Raw genomic sequence first — 24,178 nt, forward strand, 5'->3', positions numbered from 1 at the left:
GTTCCCGTTGTGGCTCAGCTTGTTAAAAATCTGACTGATATCCATGAGGATGTGGGTTTGATCCCTGGTCTTGCTCAGTGGGTTAAGGAAGAATCTGGCATTGCTGCAGGCTGTGGCATGGGTCACAGATGTGGCTTGGATCTCGCATTGCTGTGGTTGTGATGTAGACTGCAACTCTGATTTGACCCCTAGCCTGGGAACTTCCATATACCTCAGGTGCAGCCAAAAAAAAAACAAATCCAGATGATTTCTCTGAAATTTCACTAGAGAAAGAAAAAGAAAAAAAAAAAAGGAGAAATAAAAAGAAAAAAAAGGAAAAAAATGCTGAATCAAAATGTCTGAAATCACAAATCAATAAATAACATTAGGATTATAACTTTTAAAAATGTAAATCACTATGCCATATACGTGAAACATGTAATATTGTACACCAGCGATACCTCAAAAAAGTAATAGCATCATGCCCTCTACTTACAATAGAGAATAAATTTTTTTTTGTCTTTTTGCCATTTTCTTGGGCCGCTCCCATGGCTTATGGAGGTTCCCAGGCTAGGGGTCGAATCGGAGCTGTAGCCACTGGCCTACGCCAGAGCCACAGCAACGCGGGATCTGAGCCGCATCTGCGACCTACACCACAGTTCACGGCAACGCCGGATCGTTAACCCACTGAGCAAGGGCAGGGACCGAACCCGCAACCTCATGGTTCCTAGTCGGATTCGTTAACCACTGAGCCACGACGGGAACTCCAAGAGAATAAATTTAATCTTTCCTCCATAATGGAGATAAAGAGAATTTCTCTTCAGAGGTTTACAATATTTATTTGTTCTAAACGTCCTGAAAGTCAGCAGGATCCTTAGTCTTTGTAGTTCCAAATTCTCTTTCTTTTACGTCCCACAAATTGTTTTACCAACTTAGACACACTATTTTCCAAGAGATATTAAAGAGTAACATTACTGTGATCCAGAGAGCGTTTCCCTGATGTTGTACTTTTTGACCCGTGTGGAGCCCACTCTGTGGAAACCAGATCCTGGTTAAGCATTTGCTCTCCGGGGCTGCAGCTTTCTCCTTTTTTTTTCCTGCAGCACCACTGCGAGTTCTGTTTTTTTCCTGATGTGTGTTAAAATATAGATTCTCGACTGGACTCCTCCTTCTTGAACATGTGACTTCGAGGAAGGGGAGGAAACGTGTCAGAAATTCTTACTACTTGTTCTGACTTTAAATCAGCTTGCAAATAGTCTTGGTCCCAGTGAAATATTGAAAAGCAACCATTAATTCAAAATAAGAATAAAACAAATTTCCCAATGTTGCCTGAAAACCCAGACCTCAAGAAAGGTTTCAAAGCCATCCAGACTACATCCCATTGATTTCAGTAGAGTGCCACAGAAAAAAAGCCTGTAAATGAAACAGCTGGAGAATTAGAAGATATTCTGATATTTCACTAAGAGAAATTTAATAGATGCAAAAGTTATTCACTGACAGAAAAGCATAAGATAGGGAATGAGGAAAATGTCTTTTAGACATTTTTCTCTAGTAGTGAATATGTTACAAATAAACTTTTCTGTTAGAGTGTGCATTTCCAATACTCAAATTATAGTATGTGTTATTTCTATAAAATAATCCTACCATTGATAGTACATATTGATTTGGAAAAAAGTTGCTGGAGCGTATCATTTAAAAAGTTACTGGAGCGTATAAAAAAGATATCTGATGCCTGAGGTTGAATAGTAATTTTATGAAAGATATTCAATCTGCAAATCCCTAAATAATAAGTTGAGGATCATAAGATTTAGACTTTTATACAGTCCTAATGTGGCTTTGTCTTGATGACTGTGATTAGTAATTCAAACACTTCAGTATCTGTAACAACTAATTCTGTTTGTGTCTTAGAGGTCAGTGTTTAAACCCCCCAGTTTTAGAGTGAGTAGTACTCAGAAGAGTTTTATGAGTTGGCTTATGGTCCCAAGACTCCCTTGAGTTAAAATTACATTCCACCAATAATTAATAAAATACAGAAGCACAAATTGATTGCCTTATGATATGTACATGTTTAAATGTTGCAAGTCTCATCTCTGAGTCATAAAACAATTTTAACTATCTGCTTCAGTATGGTAATAATTTTTGTATTCTATATTTGAAACATAGTGTGGTGTAAAGTAGATGGAGCCAGACTTTCTGAACTGAGATCCTGTGGTTTCAGTTATCAGCCGTGTGAACTTGGGAAAATTATTTAACTTTTTGGAGCATCAGATTTCTTATCTATAAGAGAGGGATAATAATACATACTTTAAGCAGTTAGTATGAGGATTAAATAAATTTAATATACATAAAACAGTATAATACTGGTTAACACATAGTAAGCATTCAAACAAGTGTTAGCTATTACTATTTCAATCAATTCAAGAGGTGTGTATGCTGTAAAAATAATCATTTTTATCACTTTTGGTAGAGCTCATACTGATATTTGACAAGATATATGGTAAACACCTCTCTCCCCCCCCCTTTTTTTTTGGCAGCACACTTGGCATGTGGAAGTTCCCAGGCCAGGGATTGAACCTGCGCCATAGCAGTAATTAGAGCCACAGCAGTGACAATGCCCGATCCTTAACCCGTTGAGCCACCAGGAACTCCAACATTTTCCCTTTTTCAACCACTACTTTTAGAACTGTATACATATAGTGTAAATATTATTTATTTATTTATAAAGATAGTAAGAAACTTAAAATAAATCAATGACACATTTTTTGGTCTAGCAAAATTCTAAACATATGGAAACTTGACAATATCCACTTTGATTTAAAGATCTCAATTTCATTCTTGTATTTTTTCTATTTGCCTTTAGTTTTCTATAGCTTTCTTTTTTCTTTTTAAAAATTTCTTTAAAGTTGGAATTGAATTTTATAATTTAAGTCCAATTGTGAAAAATATTCAGTTTTTGTTTAAGAAATTAAAAAACAAAAATGTATATAAATTTTCGTATATGTATATTTGCTTTAATTACATTACTGCACTGTGATTCCCTAGTCCCTTGATCCTTATTCTATAAGTATATTCCATGGGTTGGCTCTCTGGAAACATTACAGAGCAATCATCTAGATTCTTTAATTTTTGGAAAATTTCCCAGTGTTTTTCCAGGGATGGGTAAATTCAGATTGTGAAGCAGGTGATTTTGCCCTAGACATACAATATAATGTCTTTTTGAACCCTTTGACTAAATCAAGAGGTGTTCTTCTATTTCCTTTTTATTTACCTTTTTTTTTTTCTTGCTTGCTTTAGTCCTTTACTTTTAGGAGACATTTACAGCGAATTATTAGCAGCACCTCATTGTTTGACTGCATTTCACAATAACTGGAGTATTTGGAAATTTTAGAAAGATAGAGTCTGAGGCTCCTATGCCCTCACCAGGGATTCTAGTATTCTCTGTTTATGCTGCCCCATTGGACACTATCATATAGTTACAAGGCTTTAAATGCTACCTACATTTTGATGGCTTTCAAATTTGTATTTCCAGTCTTCTCCATTGAGCATCAAACTGGTAGTTCCAACTGCCAAACTTCATTCATTTTTGGATGTTTAGCAAAAATATTGATCTAAACATGGCAAAAATAAAACTCTCGATTCCCATTGTGCCAAATCTGCTCTCTCTTCATTCTTCCTAAGCATAGTAAATGGGACAAATATCTACCTATTACTGGCCAGAAACCTAAGGTCATCCTTAATTACTCCCTTGCCCTCACCTTGAAAATTTTACCTATTTCAAGGTTTACCTCTTCTCTCCTTATTTACGGCTACTGCCAACAATGAGCCACTCTCTACCCCCGACATCATCCAATGGCCTCCAAACTTGTTTCCCTCCTCTAACTTTATTCCTTTTCAATCCATTCTCCATTTGGCAGCTAAAAGTGTTCTTAAAATTTTTATTTTTTTCCATTTACTTTTTTGAAATCTTTTAAGAATCTTTACACACTTAGAATAAGATTCAGACTCCTTATCATGACCTAGCCCCTTTTATCCGACCAAACTTCTTCCATTCTCTTCACCCCTGTGTCTCTCTAGGAATGCAAGCATTTAAAAGGTTTTTGCACTGTCCCACTTACCAGTAACATTGTCCCAAGTTGTGTTCTTTATTTTCACTTTGTTTCTCAGCTATCATCTATTCAATGAGAGCTTCCTTGATTTTCTAATCTAAACTAAGATCCTCTCCACCCCAGTCTTCTCTATCATGTTTTCATATTTTTTCTTTAATAGCCCTTACTATACATTTTGCTTTTTAAAAATGTATTGTCTTAGTCTCTTTGGGCTGCTATAACAAAAATATTGTGACTGGGGACTTAAACCAACAATTATTATTATTATTATTATTATTATTTTGTCTTTTGTCTTTTAAGGGCCACACCTGTGGCATATGGAGGTTCCCAGGCTAGGGGTCTAATTGGAGCTACAGCTGCTGGCCTATGTCACAGCCACAGCAAAGCCAGATCTGAGCCTCATCTGCAATCTAAAGCTCACGTCAATGCTGGATCCTTAACCCACTGAGTGAGGCCAGGAATCGAACCCACAACCTCATGGTTCCTAATCGGATTCATTTCTGCTGTGCCACGACTTGGGAAACTCCCAACAATTATTTCTTATAATTTTAGAAGCTGGGAAAGCCAAGATCAAGATGCTGGCAGATTTGGTGTCTGGTGATGGTCTACTTTCCTAGTTTATAGATGCAGTCTTATTGTTGTGTCCTCTCTGGGCAGAAGGGGCAAGCGAGCTCTGTGGAGTCTTTTAGAAGAGCACTATTTCCATTCTTGAGGGCTCTGTCCTTATGACCTAGTCACCTCCTGAAGGCTTACCTCCTAGTACTATCACACTGAATCACATTCATCTGCTTTTATGAATCCAAAAAGATATTATTGTGATTTTGTCAAAGAGTGTTCTGCCTAAGTTTTCCTTTAGGAATTTTTTAGTATCTGGTCTTACATTTAGGTCTTTTATCCATTATGAGTTTATTTTTGTATATGGTGTTAGAGAATTTTTTTGCCACACCCATAGCCTGTGGAAATTTCTTGGCTAGGGCACGGCTGCCATCTATATCACAGCTGTGGCAACACTGGATCCTTAACCCACTGTGCCAGGGCAGGAACTCCTCAGAATGTCCTAATTTCCTTCTTTTACACATAGCTCTTCAGTATTCTTAGCACCACTTTCTGAAGAAACTGTCTTTTCTCCATTGTATGTTCTTGTCTCCTCTGTTGTGGATGAATTGACCATAGTGTGTGGGTTTATTTCTGGGGTCTCCTGTTCCATGGATCCATGTGTCTGTATTTGTGCCAGTACTATACTGTTTTGATTACTGTAATTTTGTAGTGTAGTCTGAAATCAGCGACGATGATTCCTCCAGCTGTCTTCTTTTTTTCTCAAGATTGTTCTGGCTATTCAGAGTCTTTCGTGTTTCCATAGAGATTTCATTTTTTTAATCGTTATTTTTTAAATTAATTAATTTATTTTTAGTCTTTTGTCCTTTTAGGGCCACACTCATAGCATATGGAGGTTCCCAGGCTAGGGGTCTGATCGGAGCTGTTGCTGCTGGCCTACACCAGAGCCACAGCAAAACTGGATCTGAGCCGCATCTGCGACTTACACCACAGCTCACGGCAACACCAGATCCTTAACCTACTAAATGAGGCCAGGGATCGAACCTGCAACCTCATGGTTCCTAGTCAGATTCAATGGGAACTCCCCATACAGATTTTAAAATTATTTGTTCTGGTTCTGTCAAAAATGTCATTGATATTTTGAATAGAGATTTCATTGAATCTTTTGATTGCTTTGGGTAGTATGATCATTTTAATAATATTTTTTCTTCTAATCCAAGAACCTGTTATACCTTTCCATCTATTTGTTTTGTCTTCATTTTCTTTCATTATTGTCTTGTAGTTTTCCAAGTACAGGTCTTTTTCCTCTTCAGGTGGTTTGTTCCTAGGTATTTTATTCTTTTCAATGTGATGGTAAGTGAGATTGTTTCCTTAATTTCTCTTTCTGCTCTTTCATTGTTAGTTTATAGAAATGTAAGGGATTTATGTGTATTAATTTTGTTTCCTATAACTTTGCTAAATTCATCAATGAGCTCAAGTAGTTTTCTTGTGGTATCTTTAGGATTTTCTATACATGATATCATGTCATCTGCAAATAGTGACTGCTTTACTTCTTCCTTTATGGTTTGGATTCCTCTTATTTCTTTTTCTTTTCTGATTGCTGTGGCTAGAACTTCCAAAACTATATTGAATAAAAGTGGCAAGAGTGGACATCCTTGTTTGTTTTCTGATCTTAGAGGAAATGCTTTCAGATTTTTCATCATCGAGTATGATTTTAGCGGTGGGTTTGTTATATATGGGCTTTATTATGTTGAGGTATGTTCCCTCTATGTCCTCTTTTATAGAGAGTTTTTTTTAAATCATAAATGGATGTTGAGTTTTATCAGAAGTTTTTCTGCATCTATTGAGATGATCATATGTTTTTTTTCAATTTGTTTATATGGTATATATCACACTGATTGATTTATAGATATTGAAAAATCCTTGCATCCCTGAGATAAATTCTACTTGAACATAGTGTATGTGAATCCAACATAATGTATTGTTGGATTCAACTTGCTAGTGTTTTGTTTGTTGGTGAAATATTTATTGTCATTTTAGTATGAGTTCATGATTACGCTGAATGCATTTCTGTGAAGAGTTTTTCCTTGTGACTATGACACCAATTTAACCAGGAAAGCTCCTTGAAGGGCATTAACTGCAACCCTGGGATTTATCCTCCCAATGGCCCCAGTCAAGAAAAGAAAGTCATATTACTCTTTTTGTTCCTGTAAAAGCCCCATTTGCTCTGGAGTAAGGGGTGCATCCCCTGATACCTTAAATGCCCTAAAGAGTTCCCATGTTCTGCTAAAAGGAAATCTTTTGGATAAACCTAGGCTCTCTCTTCTGTGGCAATGATAATCATAATTATTTTCAGACTACTTTCGATAGTTAGATTATGTACATTAGCAAAGATGGACTATGAGGGCAATTAGGTTAACGTTCTTAGGTCACATGACAACCAGAGAGCTTCATATTAGTTTGTACATGATGAGGGCATAGACAGGAAGAGAATGATAGAGAAGGTGGACAAACACAGGGAGGTCAGTATTGAAAGAAGTTGATGGAGCACTAAACCAGGTTTACTATAAAGGAACAAATAGGACAAGACTTAGAAAAATGTCTATTAGTAACAATGGGGGTGAGAAGAAAGTGCCAAGCCATCTGCTTTTCCAGTAATGACTTAATGGAAGAAAGAAAATATTTTATTCCATGGTTTATAAAGTCTACCTTTGATAGGGTCTTCATTTATCTCTTTTCCACTAAGAAGAAAATCAAACCACAAACCTTTGAAGTTTTATCTTCCTGAATTCTGTATTTTTTCTGTCCCTTACCTCTTATCCCTTTTTACTTTTAGAAAAATTCTGAAAGGCAGGTAATGAAAGTACCACAAAGCTGCTACTTTCTTTTAATTAATATAATATGAAATTAAGGCAGCTTTATAAGGGAGGAAAACTATGTCTGCATCAGAAAAAATACCCATAGCATTTGAATTCAAATATCTTATGATGTATTAATCCTTATTCTAGGAGAATTTAAAAAATCCATTAGAATTTTTCTGTCATACCTTGAAAAGCTGATAGTCATTGACAATACCAATAACATCAAATGGTATATAGATACCTCTATGCCTGCCTAAATCAGTCTTAGCCAACTTCAATGTTCCTGGGTCTCCAGCTTGTAACTCAACCAATCAGACACCTCTGGTTTTTTTAAGCCAGTAAAAAAAGTCCCTCAAAAGATTGGAGGTGAATCTGTTTGGGTTGAATTTGTCTTTTGTCCTATTCAATTAGAGAATGTGAGAGGAGCAGAAGTGGCAGGGCAAAGCTGTTTGGGAATATTTAAATGGTGGATTACTGTGACTTGCAGCAATAACTATATAATAAAAGTGTTTATTTTTTTCTATGAAAGATGGATAATGCACAGAGAAAATAAGCAACTGAAAATCAAACTATTAGTAAACATTTGAATTTCTTAACTTTATTATTATTATTTTTTTTTACAAAAGAACCACCACAAGATGACCTTGTATTTGGATTTTATGTGATATTCATGTCATTGTCCCTTATTTTTAAAAATTTTTTATTTTTTTGCTTTTTAGGGCCACACCATGGTGTGTGGAAGTTCCCAGGCTAGGGGTCAAATCAGAGCTACAGCTGCTGACCTACGTCATAGCCACAACAACCCCAGATCCGAGCCACATCTGTGACCTACACCACAGCTCACAGCAATGCCAGATCCTTAACCCACTGAGCAGGGCCAGGGATAAAATCCTGTTCCTTATGGATACTAGCTGGGTTCTTTTCCACTGAGCCACAACAGGGAACTCCCATGTCTTTGTCTGTTAAAAATTAGTGAATTTTCTATTCAGATTCTCTCATTTCAAATCGTAGACCTAAAGACATATGATGAAATTATAAATTATGGCTTAGAATTTAATTTCTTAGCTCTTATTCTAAGAAATTTTGTAGGAACTACCTTTTAGCCTTATTTTCCAGATCTCATAACCTTGTGATATATGCACTTTCAAGTACCACAATCAGAGTTCCTCCTCTCTTTCCTGATCCAAACACTTTCCCTTTCTTGCTCCTTCCTAAACCTTTTCTTTGACTGTCCCTTTTTTTTTTTTTGTCTTCCAAAAAAAGTTGTCTTCTCATTTATGTTTGGAAGCATTTTATCACTGAATTCTCCAATCTATTTCACTTCTCAGTTAATTAATCAAGACTATCAGTTGTTTTTGTTTCTTTGTTTCCATAAAGGCCACTTGAGTATGTGGCTTTACCACCTCAGCACTTCATTCCTCCTTTACCTTCTGGGTGCCATTGTGTGGACATTGTCTAGTGGACCACTTCAGTGAAGTTTCAGCACTGCTGTGATTATCATGCGTTGATACTCATGCAATGAGATTCATATTAGCTCATTATTGTGAATATTAATAAGTTGGTGTGTGCATGCATGTGCCTTTATACTTGTATTTTCATGTTATTTTTGTCTGAGAATAAGCTGACAACATAAATAAATAAGAATATTTCATCCTTTCTATAAACATATTCAACTGAAATTGACTTTTTCATTCAACATTGACTTTTTTTTTTTTTTTGTCTTTTTGCCATTTTTTGGGCTGCTCCCGCGGCATATGGAGTTTCCCAGGCTAGGTCTAATTGGAGCTGTAGCTGCCAGCCTATGCCAGAGCCACAGCAATGCAGGATCTGAGCCCGTCTGCAACCTACACCACAGCTCACGGCAACGCTGGATCGTTAACCCACTCAGCAAGGGCAGGGATCGATCCCGCAACCTCATGGTTCCTAGTCGGATTCGTTAACCACTGCGCCACGACGGGAACTCCAACATCGACATTTTAAAGTTACTACTGAATTGTTTTTCATCTCATGGTAAATTCTCTCAGCTTTGTGTAAGATGATTAAAACTGGAGATATTTCTTTCTGTGTAATCACAAAATTGGAAATAATCTGAACATTAGGGAAAGGAGGACAAAGATTTTCTTTTTGTAAAAAAAGTTTTTTTTTAAAATGAAAAAATATGGGATATCTTTAATCATTTATCCAAATGCTAACTTATGGATGCACAAAGGAACTCATTAGCTTGAGAAGTTATTGATTGTATCTACAACAGGGCAAATGTCTGAATGAAACTTCAAAACAAAACCATAAAAATCCTACCGTCATATTGCAGTATTTGGAAATGGCATAGATTTTTTTCCCCAATCAGTTTTCAGGGGTTTGACAATGAGTGGGGCATCCTTCAGTTTATGTGCTTCTTTCCTCAGGTATTGGAAAAAAATGAATGATGAAGGAAAAAAATGCAAGTTCTCAAGATTACTTTGTTCTACTGGGTTTTTCTAATTGGCCTCACCTTGAGTTAGTTCTCTTTGTAGTTATTTTGATGTTCTACTTGATGACATTGATAGGCAACCTGTTCATCATTATCTTGTCATACTTGGACTCCCATCTCCACACTCCCATGTACTTCTTCCTCTCAAACCTGTCTTTTCTGGATCTCTGCTATACCACCAGCTCCATCCCCCAGTTGCTGGTCAACCTCTGGGGCCCAGAGAAAAACATTTCTTATGTCGGGTGCATGATTCAACTCTATTTTGTTCTTGCATTGGGAACTGCTGAGTGTATGCTACTGGTGGTGATGTCCTATGACCGTTATGCAGCTGTATGTAGACCCTTGCATTACACTGTCCTCATGCACCCTCGTTTCTGCCATCTGTTGGCTGTGGCTTCTTGGGCAAGTGGCTTTACCACCTCAGCACTTCACTCCTCATTTACCTCCTGGGTACCCCTGTGTGGACATCGTCAGGTGGATCATTTCTTCTGTGAAGTTGCAGCACTGCTGCGACTGTCTTGTGTTGATACCCGTGCTAATGAGCTGACCCTCATGGTCATGAGCTCCATTTTTGTGATCATACCACTTATTCTCATTCTCAGCTCCTATGGTGCGATTGCCCATGCTGTGCTGAGGATGCAGTCAACAGCTGGACTTCAGAAAGTCTTTGGGTCATGTGGAGCCCATCTTCTGGTTGTATCCCTGTTTTTCATTCCAGTCATGTGCATATATCTCCAGCCCCCAACAAGAGGTTCTCAAGATCAAGGAAAGTTCATTGCCCTCTTTTATACTGTTGTCACACCTAGCCTCAACCCTCTAATCTATACCTTGAGAAACAAAGATGTAAAGGGGGCAGTTAAAAGATTAATGAGGTGGGAGAGGGAGATGTGATGGATCACCTGTTTAGCAGCTTTTGTTTGAAGAGTATTATCTATCTTGGAGGGTTCTTCTGGTCCTTTGAGACTTTTTTTTTTGGTCTTTCCTATGGCCGCACCTGCAGCACATGGAGATTCCCAGGCTAGGGGTCCAAATGGAGCTGCAGTTGTCAGCCTACACCAGAGCCACAGCAACGTGGGATCCAAACCGTGTCTGCGACCCACACCACAGCTCACGGCGATGCCAGATCCTTAACCCACTGAGCAAGGCCAGGGATCAAATCCTCAACCTCATGGGTCCTAGTCGGATTTGTTAACCACTGAGTCACGATGGGAACTCTGAGACTTATTTTTGATCTATAACCCAGCAAGTTTAGAAGAAAAGTTCTGCTCCAAATTTGTTGTTCTTTTAAATAAAAGAATTAACCAATTGGTTAACCAATTAACCAATTGGTTAATTCTGGACTATTATCTAGAGATAAACTTTTTGATGTGTACCACTTTAATCTATTCAATATTTAGTGTCTATAGAAATTAGGCAGTGGGTTTTAAAATTAATACACTAATTTATAGAGCAAATATTAGTATCTATAGAAAGAGAGGGACATACAGCAAAGACTTCGGCTAATGGAGTTTTTGGTCATTAATAGCCATTACATTTACCTAAATGGTAAAAATTATTTGGCTGAAACACACTTTTTCCAAGATACTATATTACATGAGTGTTTTGTTCTGTGGGTCTATATATATATATTATAAAGAATTGCCTGTTCTAAATGGTTCATTCATTCATCCATTCCTTTATTTATCTACTTATTCATTCGTTCATTCATTCAATTCATTGGCTAAATATCTTCAAGATTGTTGGCTTGGTAACATAGATGAATTTTTCCTGAATAGAACTCACTTTCTAGTGGTGGAAATGACAGTGTTAAGATAGAAAATGAAGTATCTGTATAGGACTTAGTTTCCAATGGGCACAATGCTAATAAATTAATGTATCTTTAAAAAAATCTAAAACAAAAGAAGTTTGGCCAAAACCTTGAAAATAAATACCAGAGGTAATTTCTGCAGGAAGGCAATCTCATTACATGAAATAAAACCAAACAAACAGAACAAGTTTAATTTCCTTTAGTTGAGTTAGTTAATGACAAGGATATCGTTTAAATTTAAGGTACCTTAAAGCTTTTCTTTTTAAATATCATTAGTCTTTGCTGTATAGCATGAGTTTTTTTTTTAATGTAGAACATAAAATTGGACCATATTTTATAGTTACCATTCCTTATGGTAGATAATGACCAAAAAAATCACAGCTGTGAGAGATTCTCAATTAATACAGCAGATATAGGCTTCTCTTCTCCCTCAACTTTTTCAAGGTAGTTAGAAGTATATGGATAGTGGGAACAATTTCTAACATTGTGATTTATAGACTGCTAATTCATGAGAACTTGTAAACTGGGAACAATCATGTTAAATAATGTTAGAGGATCAAATATCTGAAGCAGTTAATACCAGGCTCTGAAAACAACTTGATTCATCTAACGGATGTCTTAAAAACTTACCCATTTTTATATATGGATGTGTTCTTATTGAATTCTAAGTGGTATTCACATATTCTTGACTCAAGTCCTATGTCAGATAAATGTTTTATAAATATCTTCTTCCAGTCTGTGGTATGCTTTTATTTTCTAATAGTGTCTTTCAAAGAGCAAGTTTTTTTTTTTTTTTTTTTTTTTTGTCTTTTGTCTTTTTTGTTGCTGTTGTTGTTGCTATTTCTTGGGCCGCTCCCGCGGCATATGGAGGTTCCCAGGCTAGGGGTTGAATCGGAGCTGTAGCCACCGGCCTACGCCAGAGCCACAGCAACGCGGAATCCGAGCCGCGTCTGCAACCTACACCACAGCTCACGGCAACGCCGGATTGTTAACCCACTGAGCAAGGGCAGGGACTGAATCCGCAACCTCATGGTTCCTAGTCGGATTCGCTAACCACTGCGCCACGAAGGGAACTCCAAAGAGCAAGTTTTAACTTTAATGAAATATGCATTGTTTCTACAAAAAAGCATGCTGGCATTTTGATTGTGGTTGCATCGAATTTGTATACCAATTTGGAAAGAGCTGACATCTTGGTGATATTGAGTCTTCTGATTTAGGAACCCAGTATATATCTCTATTTATTTACATCTTTTTAGTTTCTCTCAGAAGGATTGATGTTTTTATTATACAGATTTTGTACATATTTGGCAAAATTCATCCCTAAGTATTTAATGTTTTCGAATGCCATTGTGAATGACATAGAAGTACAATTGATCTTTGTATATTGACCTTGTATCCTGTGACTGCTAAATATGCATTTTATTTCTGGTAGACTTTTAATAGATTTTTAAAGATTTTCTGAGTACATGATCATGTCATTCATAAATAAGGACTTTTATTTCTCTCTCTCCAACTGTTATTTCTTTTATATTGCTATGTTACTCTGTTGCACTGGCTGTGATTTCCAGCTTAATGTTGAATGGAAGAACTGGGAGCCAAAATGCTTGCCCTAATCTTAAGGGGAAAGTATTGTCTTTTACTAATAAGTATATTAGCTATGCGTTATCTGTGTCCTCTACCAGGTTTAGGAAGTTGCATTTTTTTCTTGCTTTTCTGAGGTTTATCATGCAAGGGTATGAAAATTCTGTCCAACACTTTTTCTGCATTTTGTGAGATGATCTGATAGCCTTTCTTCTTTATTCAATTAATACAGTAAATTTCATTGGTTAATTTTCGTAAGTTAAAATAACCTTGTCTCCTGAGGGAAAAAAACCTCTTGATATAATATATTGTTCTTTTAAGGCCATTCTGGACTTCATTTGCTAATCTTTTTTTGGTAAGAGTTTTAGTGTCTATAATCATGAGCAATATTAAACAGTATTTTTCTTTTCTTGTGATGTATGTGTCTAGTTTCTGTACCAACTTAATGCTGGATTTATTACATGACTTGGGTAATATTCCCTTCTCTATTTTCTGAAAGAGTTTGTTTAGCATTGGTATTACTTCTTCTTAAATGTTCAATATAATACTCTTGTGGATATATAAGTCCATAGTTCTTTTTGTGGGACCATTTTAGATTAAAACTTCAATTACTTTCATTGTTATAAAAGTATTAAGATTTTTCTGTTTCTTTAAGAATCTGTTTTGATTATTTGTATCTTTCAAAGAATCTACTGATTTCACCTTTGTCATCAACTTTATTATTCATAATATTCCATTATTGTCCTCTTAATGTTTGTAGGATTCCTACTGACCTCCATTTTATTTCTGATCTAGTAGTTTATATCTCCCACACTTTTGTGTGAATCAGTCTAGATAGAGATTTGTCAGTTTCATATTTTATTTTCAATAACTTTGTATTTCACAGATCTACTTTTATATTTACCATTCCCTTTCCTTTGCTAAATTTTAGTTTAACATCATCTTCCTTTTTTAGCCTTTTAAGGTAAAAGCTTCTGTCATTGATATTAGATCATTTCCCTTTGTTTAAAATAAGCATTTAAATCTATACATTTTTCTTTAAGCACTGATTTAGCTGCATCTCACATATTTTGACATTTTCTATTTTAATTTTCACTTTGTTTCAAAGACTTTTTTTTTTTTGTCTTTTTGCTATTTCTTTGGGGCCGCTCCCACGGCATATGGAGGGTCCCAGGCTAGGGGTCGAATCGGAACTGTAGCCACCGGCCTACGCCAGAGTCACAGCAACGCGGGATCCGAGCCGCGTCTGCAACCTACACCACAGCTCTCGGCAACGCTGGATCGTTAACCCACTGAGCAAGGGCAGGGACCGAACCCGCAACCTCATGGTTCCTAGTCGGATTCGTTAACCACTGCGCCACGACGGGAACTCCTCAAAGACTTTCTAATTTCCTTTGTGATTTCTTTGACTGAAGGGAGTGGCACAGTTGGTGTTATCATAAAAGAATGACAAAAAACAGATATGAGAGAATAAAGATTCTAGTAAAAGTGATAATTTCCTATAAATCTATAAATATTTGACTATTGTACATCATTTCTATCTTCTATGTAGCTTTTGTGTTGTTCACACAAGTTTAAAGAATTTGTTTTTTCTGAGGTTTTTTTCTTTCTCCCTTATCTGAGCTACAGTTGTCTGTCTTTTCATTTTTATAGGTTTTTGGTGTGGTGCCCTTTTTGCAGATAATACAGTTTTTTTTTGTTTGTTTGTGTTTTTGTCTTTTTGCCATTTCTTGGGCCGCTCCCGTGGCATATGGAGGTTCCCAGGCCAGGGGTCCAATCGGAGCCGCAGCTGCCAGCCTATGCCAGAGCCACAGCAATGCGGGATCCAAGCTCACGGCAACCTACCCACAGCTCACGGCAACGCCGGATTGTTAACCCACTGAGCAAGGGCAGGGACTGAACCCGCAACCTCATGGTTCCTAGTCGGATACGTTAACCACCGCGCCACGATGGGAACTCCGATAATACAGTTTTAACTTCTCTTATTTCTGTGTCTGCCTCCCTTGTGGCTGAAGTTGGTCCAGGGGCTTGCTCTCGGCTTCCTGATGGGAGGGATAGGTGCCTGCCCACTGGTGGATAGGGCTGCGCACCAGCTGGATAGGGCTTTGTCCCTGGGTGAGATTAGACGTGGCTGTGTGCCTGGGCTCTTTAGGCAGCCTGTTTACTGATGGGTGGGCTGTGATCCCACTTGGATTGTTGTTTGGCCTGGGGCTTCTCGGCGCTGATGGGCGGGGTCAGGTTTTCCCAAAATGGCCACCACCAGAGAAACACATGCTGATGGATATTCCCAAGAGCTTTGCTTCCAATGTCCTTCCCCACAATGAGCCACAGTCACCCCCTGTTTTCCCGGGAGATCCTCCAAGAACTGCAGTCAGGTCTGACCCATATTCCTATGGAGCCTTTGCTTTTCCCTGGGACCCAGTGCACATGAAAGTCTGTGTGAGTCTTTCAAGTACAGGGTCTCCATTTCCCCCAGTCCCATGGAGCTCCTGCACACAGGCCCCACTGGCCTTCAATGCCAGATGCTCCAGGGGCTCTTTCTCCCAGTGCCTGATCCCTAGGCCTGGGGATTTGATGTGGGGCTCAGAACTCTCACTCCTGTAGGTGAGTCTCTGTGATACAGTTACTTTCCAGTCTGTGGGCTTCCCACCTGGGAGGTGTGGGGTTGTTTATATCATGTAATCGCCCCTCCTACTTCTTGATGTGGCCTCCTATTTGTCTTCTGGAGTAGGATATCTTTTTGAAAGTTTCCAGTCCATTTGGTTGAAGGTTGTTCAGCATTGGGTTTTAATTTTGTTGTTTTTAGGAGAGAAGTTGAACTCCAGTCCTTCTATTTGGCCATCTTAATCTCATCTGCAAAATAACTCTTTTCTTGAAGTGTTTGATTCAAATATTCCATTCCTTGGGTTGTCGTTGGATCATCCTGGGCAATGATTAGTCTCCTTGCTTGCAGCTGGCTGCTGTAGCTGCAGGTAGATGACATGACGTGTGGAGTTGTATCCCCAACCCCAGGGGTGGGAGCCAGGCTGCCAGGGAAAACTAAAGAATTTGTCTTGAGAGTGGAAAATTCTAGTGTACAGTAAAGGCAAGTTTGTAACAAGTGCAGGTCATTGTAATCTCCAGAACTAGAAGGCCTTATTGATCAATGGGTGATTTAGAGTCTTGGAAGAAGGCATGGGGGACAAACAGCTTAGGAATACTATGCTATTGTATATTCCTTGTGATAAGCAACTCATTACTTGCCCCAATAAGGGCCTTTTTGATTTGTCAGTACCAGAACCATCTTTATTATATTAGATCTGGGAATATATATATATATGTATATACATATATATATATGTATATATATATATTATATGGACTTAAAAAATAATTCTCAAAATGGACACAACCTTCTTAAGCTTTATCTTCACAGACATCCTTTTTTCTCAAGGTATTGGTGAAGGTATTGACACTGAAGGTGGCAATTACACAGAAGAGAGTAAGGAACTTGCCCTCGTTTTAGCAATAAAATTTTGTTTGCTGGAGAGATATTTATACCTATAATCTGATATATTGCTGTCTGTCTGTCTGTCTATCTATCTATCTATCTATCTATCATCATCATCATCCCATCATCACCTAACTTGGGGTAGCATAGGAGAAATACATGATCAGGAAATACAGATGTTGAAGGTTTTCTTTTCTCCAGCTCCTGAGTTAGTTAAAAACCTACAGGCTTATGTATCTACACTAGTACTATATTGAACATTTAAGAAGAAGTAATACCAATGCTAAACAAGGTTAAGGTCAAGTTATCACATGCAATGTACCTATGAGAGATGAGAGAATGAGACCCAATGATAAGGGTTGTGAAGACAAAAGCCTTAAGGGTCATAGTGTCTACACAGTAGTGCAGCATCTGGACCTTGGGTCCAATATGACCATTACCAAATTTGTAAGTACATGATGCCATTTAGTACAAGGTTTTCCAGACTGCAGCTTACTTGTCATATGTCTTGACAGCCAGGTGAATACATTTCACCTTTTCCAGTGCTTGATGGCAAACCTAGATAGGTTATGACCTTTATCTGCACCCCAGATACGACTCTATAACATTGAGTGAATGGAGCCTATGGTAAGACACACTTCTAGTAATGAAAAGGTGACTCCCTGACACAACATTGGTTTGAGGAACTGAAAATTTAGAGTTGAAAGCAAGAATAATTTATATTTCCCAGGAGAGGAAACAGATAAAATGTGAGGGAAATCGTGAAAAGAATTAGCTCTAGAGCAGAATAGTCAGAGAAACCTACCAAAATACAGATTTCTAAAGATCTGATATTGTTCCTTTTCTTTTCTCATAGCCTTGTTTTACCTCTTGGGAAGATAGTGAGTGTTGGTGAAAAGGACATGATTGACAACTCCAAAATGAAATGCTCTTAGGGGAGAAGTGCACATTTGAGTAGAAGTCTTAGCAGTGAGACATTAAACAGATATGATATTGGAGATGCACACATTTTTGGGGATGATTATTATGGGTCTTGACTGTGAATACTTACTAACATTGTATGTCTTTTTATTTTGTCAGGTATACGAAAGTGATTTCCAAAATCTGAGTATGTACAAGGGGAAGTAAGCTCAATATTTTTCCTTCTTTCCTTTCTGTAATTGGGGGAGTTTCAAATCTTTCATTTTTCCACTCATATTTAACCCAAGAGATGTTTCCCTACATGCCACTGACATTCTGACTTTTATCTTTGGATCAGGGAAAACCAAGATCACTTTAAACAAATGATTAATTCTTGTAAACTTGCCCTTGTGGGATCTAGTCAACCTGTGAACCCAATAAGCTTCTAAATGACCAGGCAATACCTTAGAATACAAATGATAGGGTTATTTTTGATATATCCTTATAATTTGATCTATTCTTTCAAATCTTATGTATTAACATTTATCTCAATTAGATGAGAATGAACAGCTTCTTCTGGCATTTTGATGACCTAGGCCCTGTTCTACCCCAACCTCAGTGGTATCATCATATTATAAGTCACTGGTGTGTTCTCACTCTTGAAGTGTTTATTTTTTCCTAATAGCTTATGAAGATGAAAAGAATGGGAAAATAAATAAATCATATTTAATAATAAACAAATACCAGTGTCTAGAACTCTACTCCACTTGAAGCTCTGTCCATGATAATTTAATAGTTTATAATCTATTCTAATTCACACCCTTGTCAAATAAAATACTCAATTTACCAGAATCCTACAGAGATTAATTAATGTCATTTCTCCCTTTTAATCCTCCATGCATGATTTGTGCCTTATGGTCTATGATAATCTGACAAAATGTTTTGCATTGGTTTCATATCACTGAGAATGAGTATGGACTCTGAAAATTACCTAAAATCAGCATATATATTTCTTTTTCTTTTTTTTTAAGCACTGTGGAAAATGTTTATATCTTTTTCTTATTGAATGCTTACAACAGCCAAGACCACAGAAACATAAAGACTGTTTTCTGGTACTTCTCTTAAACAGAAAGCAAAATACCCAAATGCTCTCTTAAAATCATACTTTTAAAAATGATATCACTTATATGTGCAATCTAAAGTATGGCACAAATGAACTTATTAAAAAAACTGAAACAGACTCAGAGACTTAGAGAACAGACTTGTGGTGGCCCAGGGGATGGGCTAGGTGTTTGGGATTAGTAGATGTAAACTATTACAGTTAGAGTGGATAAGTGATGAGGTCCTACTGTGTAGCACAGGGAACTAAATTATAAATCAACTATAATATAATATAATCTCATTATAAAATATAATTTTCAAACTCAGATTTTCTTTCTATAGATGGACTATATTAACCAGAAACAATATAAAAATTTGAAAATATTCATTAATTTATAAACTCATCGTATAATGTTTTTTTGTTACAGCAACAAGTCAATTATTGGATATAGTCTTAATTTCATTTTTTATATACTATAGCAAAACTCTTGATAAGACAGCAAGGGAAATCATTCATAAAAATATTTTGGAAATTTTAAATAGTTACGTTAATTTTCAGAGTTTTGGTGGTTACCTTCTGGGTTATAGTTTGAATGGTATTCAAAGATTATTTTCAATATTTTGCAGGGCTAAACGTGGCCTTGAATTTTAGAGATGTTAGGCAGAGACAATTAACTCTAATTAATAGTAAAAATGTACAATTTAGTTTTTAATGTATCCCACTTTTCAAATGTCTCATGCTTCTCTACTCTCCCACTTAACACCACCCCTAACAAGTTATTCCTCAAATGTGGCCCTTAGCATGATGAGGAATTGGGGAAGAAATTTTAGGACAACCTGTTCCCTTCCCTACAAAGACAGCTTCATGAGCATGTTCATCAGTGAAGGTTGGTCTGTAGAGTCATTGTTTTCTTTGGGCAACAGTGTATCATGTTGAAGGTATTCTTGAGACACTCTTGTAACTAGGACAACTCCTTGAAGGGCATTACTTACCACTTTGGGATTTACCCTCCCAATGGCCCCAGTCAAGGAAAGCATGTCCCATTATTCTTTTGTTTCCATAAAACTCCATTTGCTCTAGGAGAAGGGGTCTATCCCCTGAGACACTGAATGCTCTAATGCTCTTCCAGCTAAAACCAGATCTTTTAGTAGACTCAGAATTCTCTGCTGTGTAGCATGATAACCATAGTAATTTTCGGACTCTGCTTTCCTAGTGTGATGTGGTAGGTTAGACTCTATGGTACATCCAGCCATCTCTTTATGTTGGTGATGTGAAAGAGATGAAAACCAGAGATCAGGTTGGTCCCTACATAAAGCGGCATCGATTGGGCAAATAGAGGGAGTATGATCAGACACGAAAGGACAGAAGTGAAAGGAGTTGTAGTTGTTTGAGTGTTACTCAAGTGGTAATTTAAGAGTATTAAAGGAGTAACATAAGAGTAAAGTAAGCTGATTAGTGATATGGGGATGGGAAGGGGAAACTCATATCACCACTCTTTCCTCCATCATGTCGTATTTTTTTTTTTTTTTTTGGTCTTTTTGCTATTTCTTTGGGCCGCTCCCGTGGCATATGGAGGTTCCCAGGCTAGGGGTCAAATCGGTGCTGTAGCCACCAGCCTACGCCAGAGCCACAGCAACGCAGGATCCGAGCCACGTCTGCGACCTACACCACAGCTCATGGCAACGCGGGATCGTTAACCCACTGAGCAAGGGCAGGGACCAAACCCACAACCTCATGATTCCTAGTCGGATTCGTTAACCACTGCGCCACGATGGGAACTCCCATCATGTCGTATTTTTGAAAACCGAGATATTTCATTCCACAGTCTGTGAAAACAGTCTTTGATGAGGTCTTTATTTCTCACTCCCTGGTAAAAATAAATTTAACCATAAAGTTCCTATCTTTACTTACATCTGGTAGTTTTATTTTTTTTTGTCTCTTATCTCATATCCCTTCTAAATTCTTTAAGAATGCTGAAGGATGGTTCATGCAACAGATCAGTATATCCCAAGCTGTACTTTTTGTTTTGTTTTGTTTTTTGTTTTTTTTAGGACCACATCTGAGGCACATGGAAGTTCCCAGGGTTAGAGGTTGAATCGGAGCTGTAGCTGCTGGGCTATACCACAGTCACAGCAGTGTGGGATCCGAGCTGCATCTGTGACCTAAACCACAGCTCACGGCAAGGCTGAATCCTTGACCCACTGAGTGAGGCCAGGGATTGAATCTACATCCTCATGGATACTTGTTGGGTTTGTTACCTGCTGAACTACAACGAGAACTCTGAATTTGATATTTTTGTGAGGGCAGGCCAGCTCTTTTGCCCAACTTGTCTCAGTGTGGGTTTGTCTCATATTTCTTCATTTTAAAAGTCAGGCTGTGCATTTTTGGCAGGCATATGACTGAAGTGACATTGTGTCCAGTTTAGAGCAACATGTCAGTAGTCACATACTGTTGGTTTATCTCAACATTGGCGACGTTAATATTGATGACTTGGCTATGGTGATGTCCACCAGGTTTTCCTCTGGTAAAGCCTACTACTTTTCATTTTGTAATTAACAAGTAATTTGTGGGGAGATATTTTATTTTTATTTGATTTTTATTTTTGGCTGTGCCTGTAGCATGCTGAAGTTACATATTTCTGGGCTCTCTTTTCTGTTCCATGAACCTATATGTCTGTTTTTGATAATACCATGCTGTTTTGATGACTGTTGCTTTGTAGCATAATCTGAAATATGAGAGGGTTATACTTGTAGCTGTGTTCTTTTTTCTCGAAATTGCTTTGGCAGTTGTATTTCCATTTATTTTGAGTCTGTGTAATTCTTTTGTCAGGTAAAAGGAGTGAATGATGATGGAAAAACTTAATGCAACTTCTGGAGGCTACTAGGTTTTTCCAATTGGCCTCGTGTGGAAGTAGTACTCTTTGTGGTTGTCTTGATGTTTTACTTGATGACATTGACAGGCAACCTGTTCGTCATTATCTTATCATACCTGGACTCCCATCTGCACACTCCCATGTACTTCTTCCTCTCAAACCCGTCTTTTCTGGATCTCTACCAGCTTCATCCCCCAGTTGCTGGTCAACCTCTGGGGCCCAGGAAAAGCCATGTCTTACGTAGGTTGCATGACTCAACTTTACTTTTCCCTTGCACTGGGATCCACAGAATGTGTGCTGCTGGTGGTGGTGTCCTATGACCTTTATGCAGCTGTATGTAGACCCTTGCGTTATACTGTCCTCATGCACCCTCGTTTCTGCCATCTGTTGGCTGTGGCTTCTTGGGTAAGTGGCTTCACCAACTTGGCACTTCATTCCTCATTTACCTCCTGGGTACCCCTGTGTGGACATGGCCAAGCGGACCATTTCTTCTGTGAAGTTCCAGCACTGCTGCGACTGTCTTGTGTTGATACAAGACAGCTAATGAGCTGGCCCTCATGGTCACGAGCTCCGTTTTTGTTCTCATACCTCTCATCCTCATTCTCAGCTCCTATGGTGCGATTGCCCGTGCTGTGCTGAGGATGCAGTCAACAGCTGGACTTCAGAAAGTCTTTGGGTCATGTGGAGCCCATCTTCTGGTTGTGTCCCTGTTTCTCATTCCAGGAATGTTTATATATCTCCAGCCCCCATCAGGAGGTTCTCAAGATCAAGGAGAGTTCATTGCCCTTTTTTATACTGTTGTCCCACCTAGCCTCAACCCTCTAATCTACACTTGAGAAACAAAGAGGTAAGAGGGGCAGTAAAGAGATTAATGGGGTGAGAGTAAGCCTGTGTACTTGTGAAATTAATAGAATAATATCATTTGATACCAGTGACCTTCCCGTCCCACGTTTGTAAAACAGAGAATACAGTATGTGACGCTGAGGCCAATAAAAGTGCATAAAACACCTGTATCTGGCCTGGAAGCCAGAGCTAGTGTCTGTGATTATCTGATGACACATCTGTGCCTGCACTGCTGAGATACACTCAGAAGAGATAACTGAGCATGTGTTTAGGGAATATGCTGCACAGGAATGGGTATGAGGGGACGTGAACAAAGACTGGAGCCATCTGTCTGTGTTATTCAATCCATGATAGGTTGCATGAGCTTTGGTGTAGGTTGCAGACGTGGCTCGGATCCCACGTTGCTGTGGCTCTGGTGTAGGCCGGTGGCTACAGCTCCGATTCGACCCCTAGCCTGGGAACCTCCATATGCCGTGGGAGTGGCCCAAGAAATGGCAAAAAGACACACACACACAAAAATTAGATACGGGTCACATTTGGTTCTTGTTTGGAAGAACATGCCATTCTCCAACCAATAGTTTGCTTAGATTTTGATTGTACCAGAATGCATGCCAGAAAAGTTCCAATGATTCTCGTTTTTCTTACCTGTTAATTTCTTCACTACACAACACTGTTGATTTCTCATCATATTGATTCAGTATCAAGTAACAATAAAATCCTTTATTTGCTTAAAAACATAACTAATTTTTCGATGAAGTTTTAGGTTGAGTATGAATCCTAGAACTAAGTTTATTTTTGTAACTAAGGTAACTTTCCCTTTTAATGATACAGATTCTGAGCATCAGAGAGCTACTTGTGTTGCTTGAAGTAATCAAGTTGCTTTCCATTCTAGAAATATCAATTGTTTCTTTCTCATAATGATTCTTGCACTGTTTCAGAAGGCATTCCTGGCTGTTTCCATCATGCACCAAATGTTTACATGTTGTGGTTCGTTATTATATCACTAATTTTCTCTTACTGATTCAGAAGGTTCATGCTTATGCTCTTTAAAAGAAATGTTAAGACACTTATGCACATATTTTGTCCACCTATTTAATTTATTTTAATATTTAAGAATACATTTTAAGGTTTTTAGGTAAATATTCAAACCCTGTATACTTTTTTTGTTAAACAAGACCAACAATGAGTTTTTCAAGAAGAAATAGCGTCTCCATAAGTTGAGGCTGATTGTCTCATGAGACTCATGGTTGGTCTAAGGTTTATTTATTTATTTTTTTCTTTCTTTCTTTATTTGAATTTATTACATTTATTGTTGTACAATGATCATCCCAATCCATTTTTATAGGATTTCCATCCCATGACCCCAGTGCATCCTACCATCCCCCAAACTGTCTCCTTTGGAAACCATACATTTTTCAAAGTCTGCGAGTCAGTATCTGCTCTGCAAAGAAGTTGATTGTGTCCTTTTTTCAGATTCCACATGTCAGTGAAAGCATTTGATGTTGGTGTCTGATTGTCTGACTGACTTCACTTAGCATGATAATTTCTAGGTCCGTCCATGTTGCTAAAAATGCCAGTATTTCGTTCCTTAATGGCCGAGTAATATTCCATT

The 24,178-nt window shown here is 37.9% G+C and overlaps 1 protein-coding gene and 1 long non-coding RNA gene across 2 annotated transcripts in view; both read left to right on the forward strand.

Moving 5' to 3' along the window:
• Nucleotides 1–24,178, forward strand: part of LOC110257996 (uncharacterized) — an 819,260-nt gene that overhangs the window by 216,743 nt on the left and 578,339 nt on the right. The window lies entirely within an intron of this gene.
• Nucleotides 9,836–10,965, forward strand: LOC110258249 (olfactory receptor 2J3-like). Its single transcript, XM_084967740.1, has one exon. It carries the CDS (start codon nucleotides 9,924–9,926, stop codon nucleotides 10,860–10,862), a length of 939 nt encoding a protein of 312 aa, XP_084823866.1. The 5' UTR covers nucleotides 9,836–9,923; the 3' UTR covers nucleotides 10,863–10,965.

Source organism: Sus scrofa, chromosome 7 (assembly GCF_054392235.1).
Source record: "Sus scrofa isolate SSC_HxYL_T2T_F1_AM1 chromosome 7, Sscrofa_HxYL_maternal_Yorkshire_Landrace_v2.0, whole genome shotgun sequence".
NCBI lineage: Eukaryota > Metazoa > Chordata > Mammalia > Artiodactyla > Suidae > Sus > Sus scrofa.

What these genes read in the sequence shown, in the direction of transcription:
- LOC110258249 (XM_084967740.1), top strand. Translation starts at nt 9,924, where the DNA reads ATGATGAAGGAAAAAAATGCAAGTTCTCAAGATTACTTTGTTCTACTG.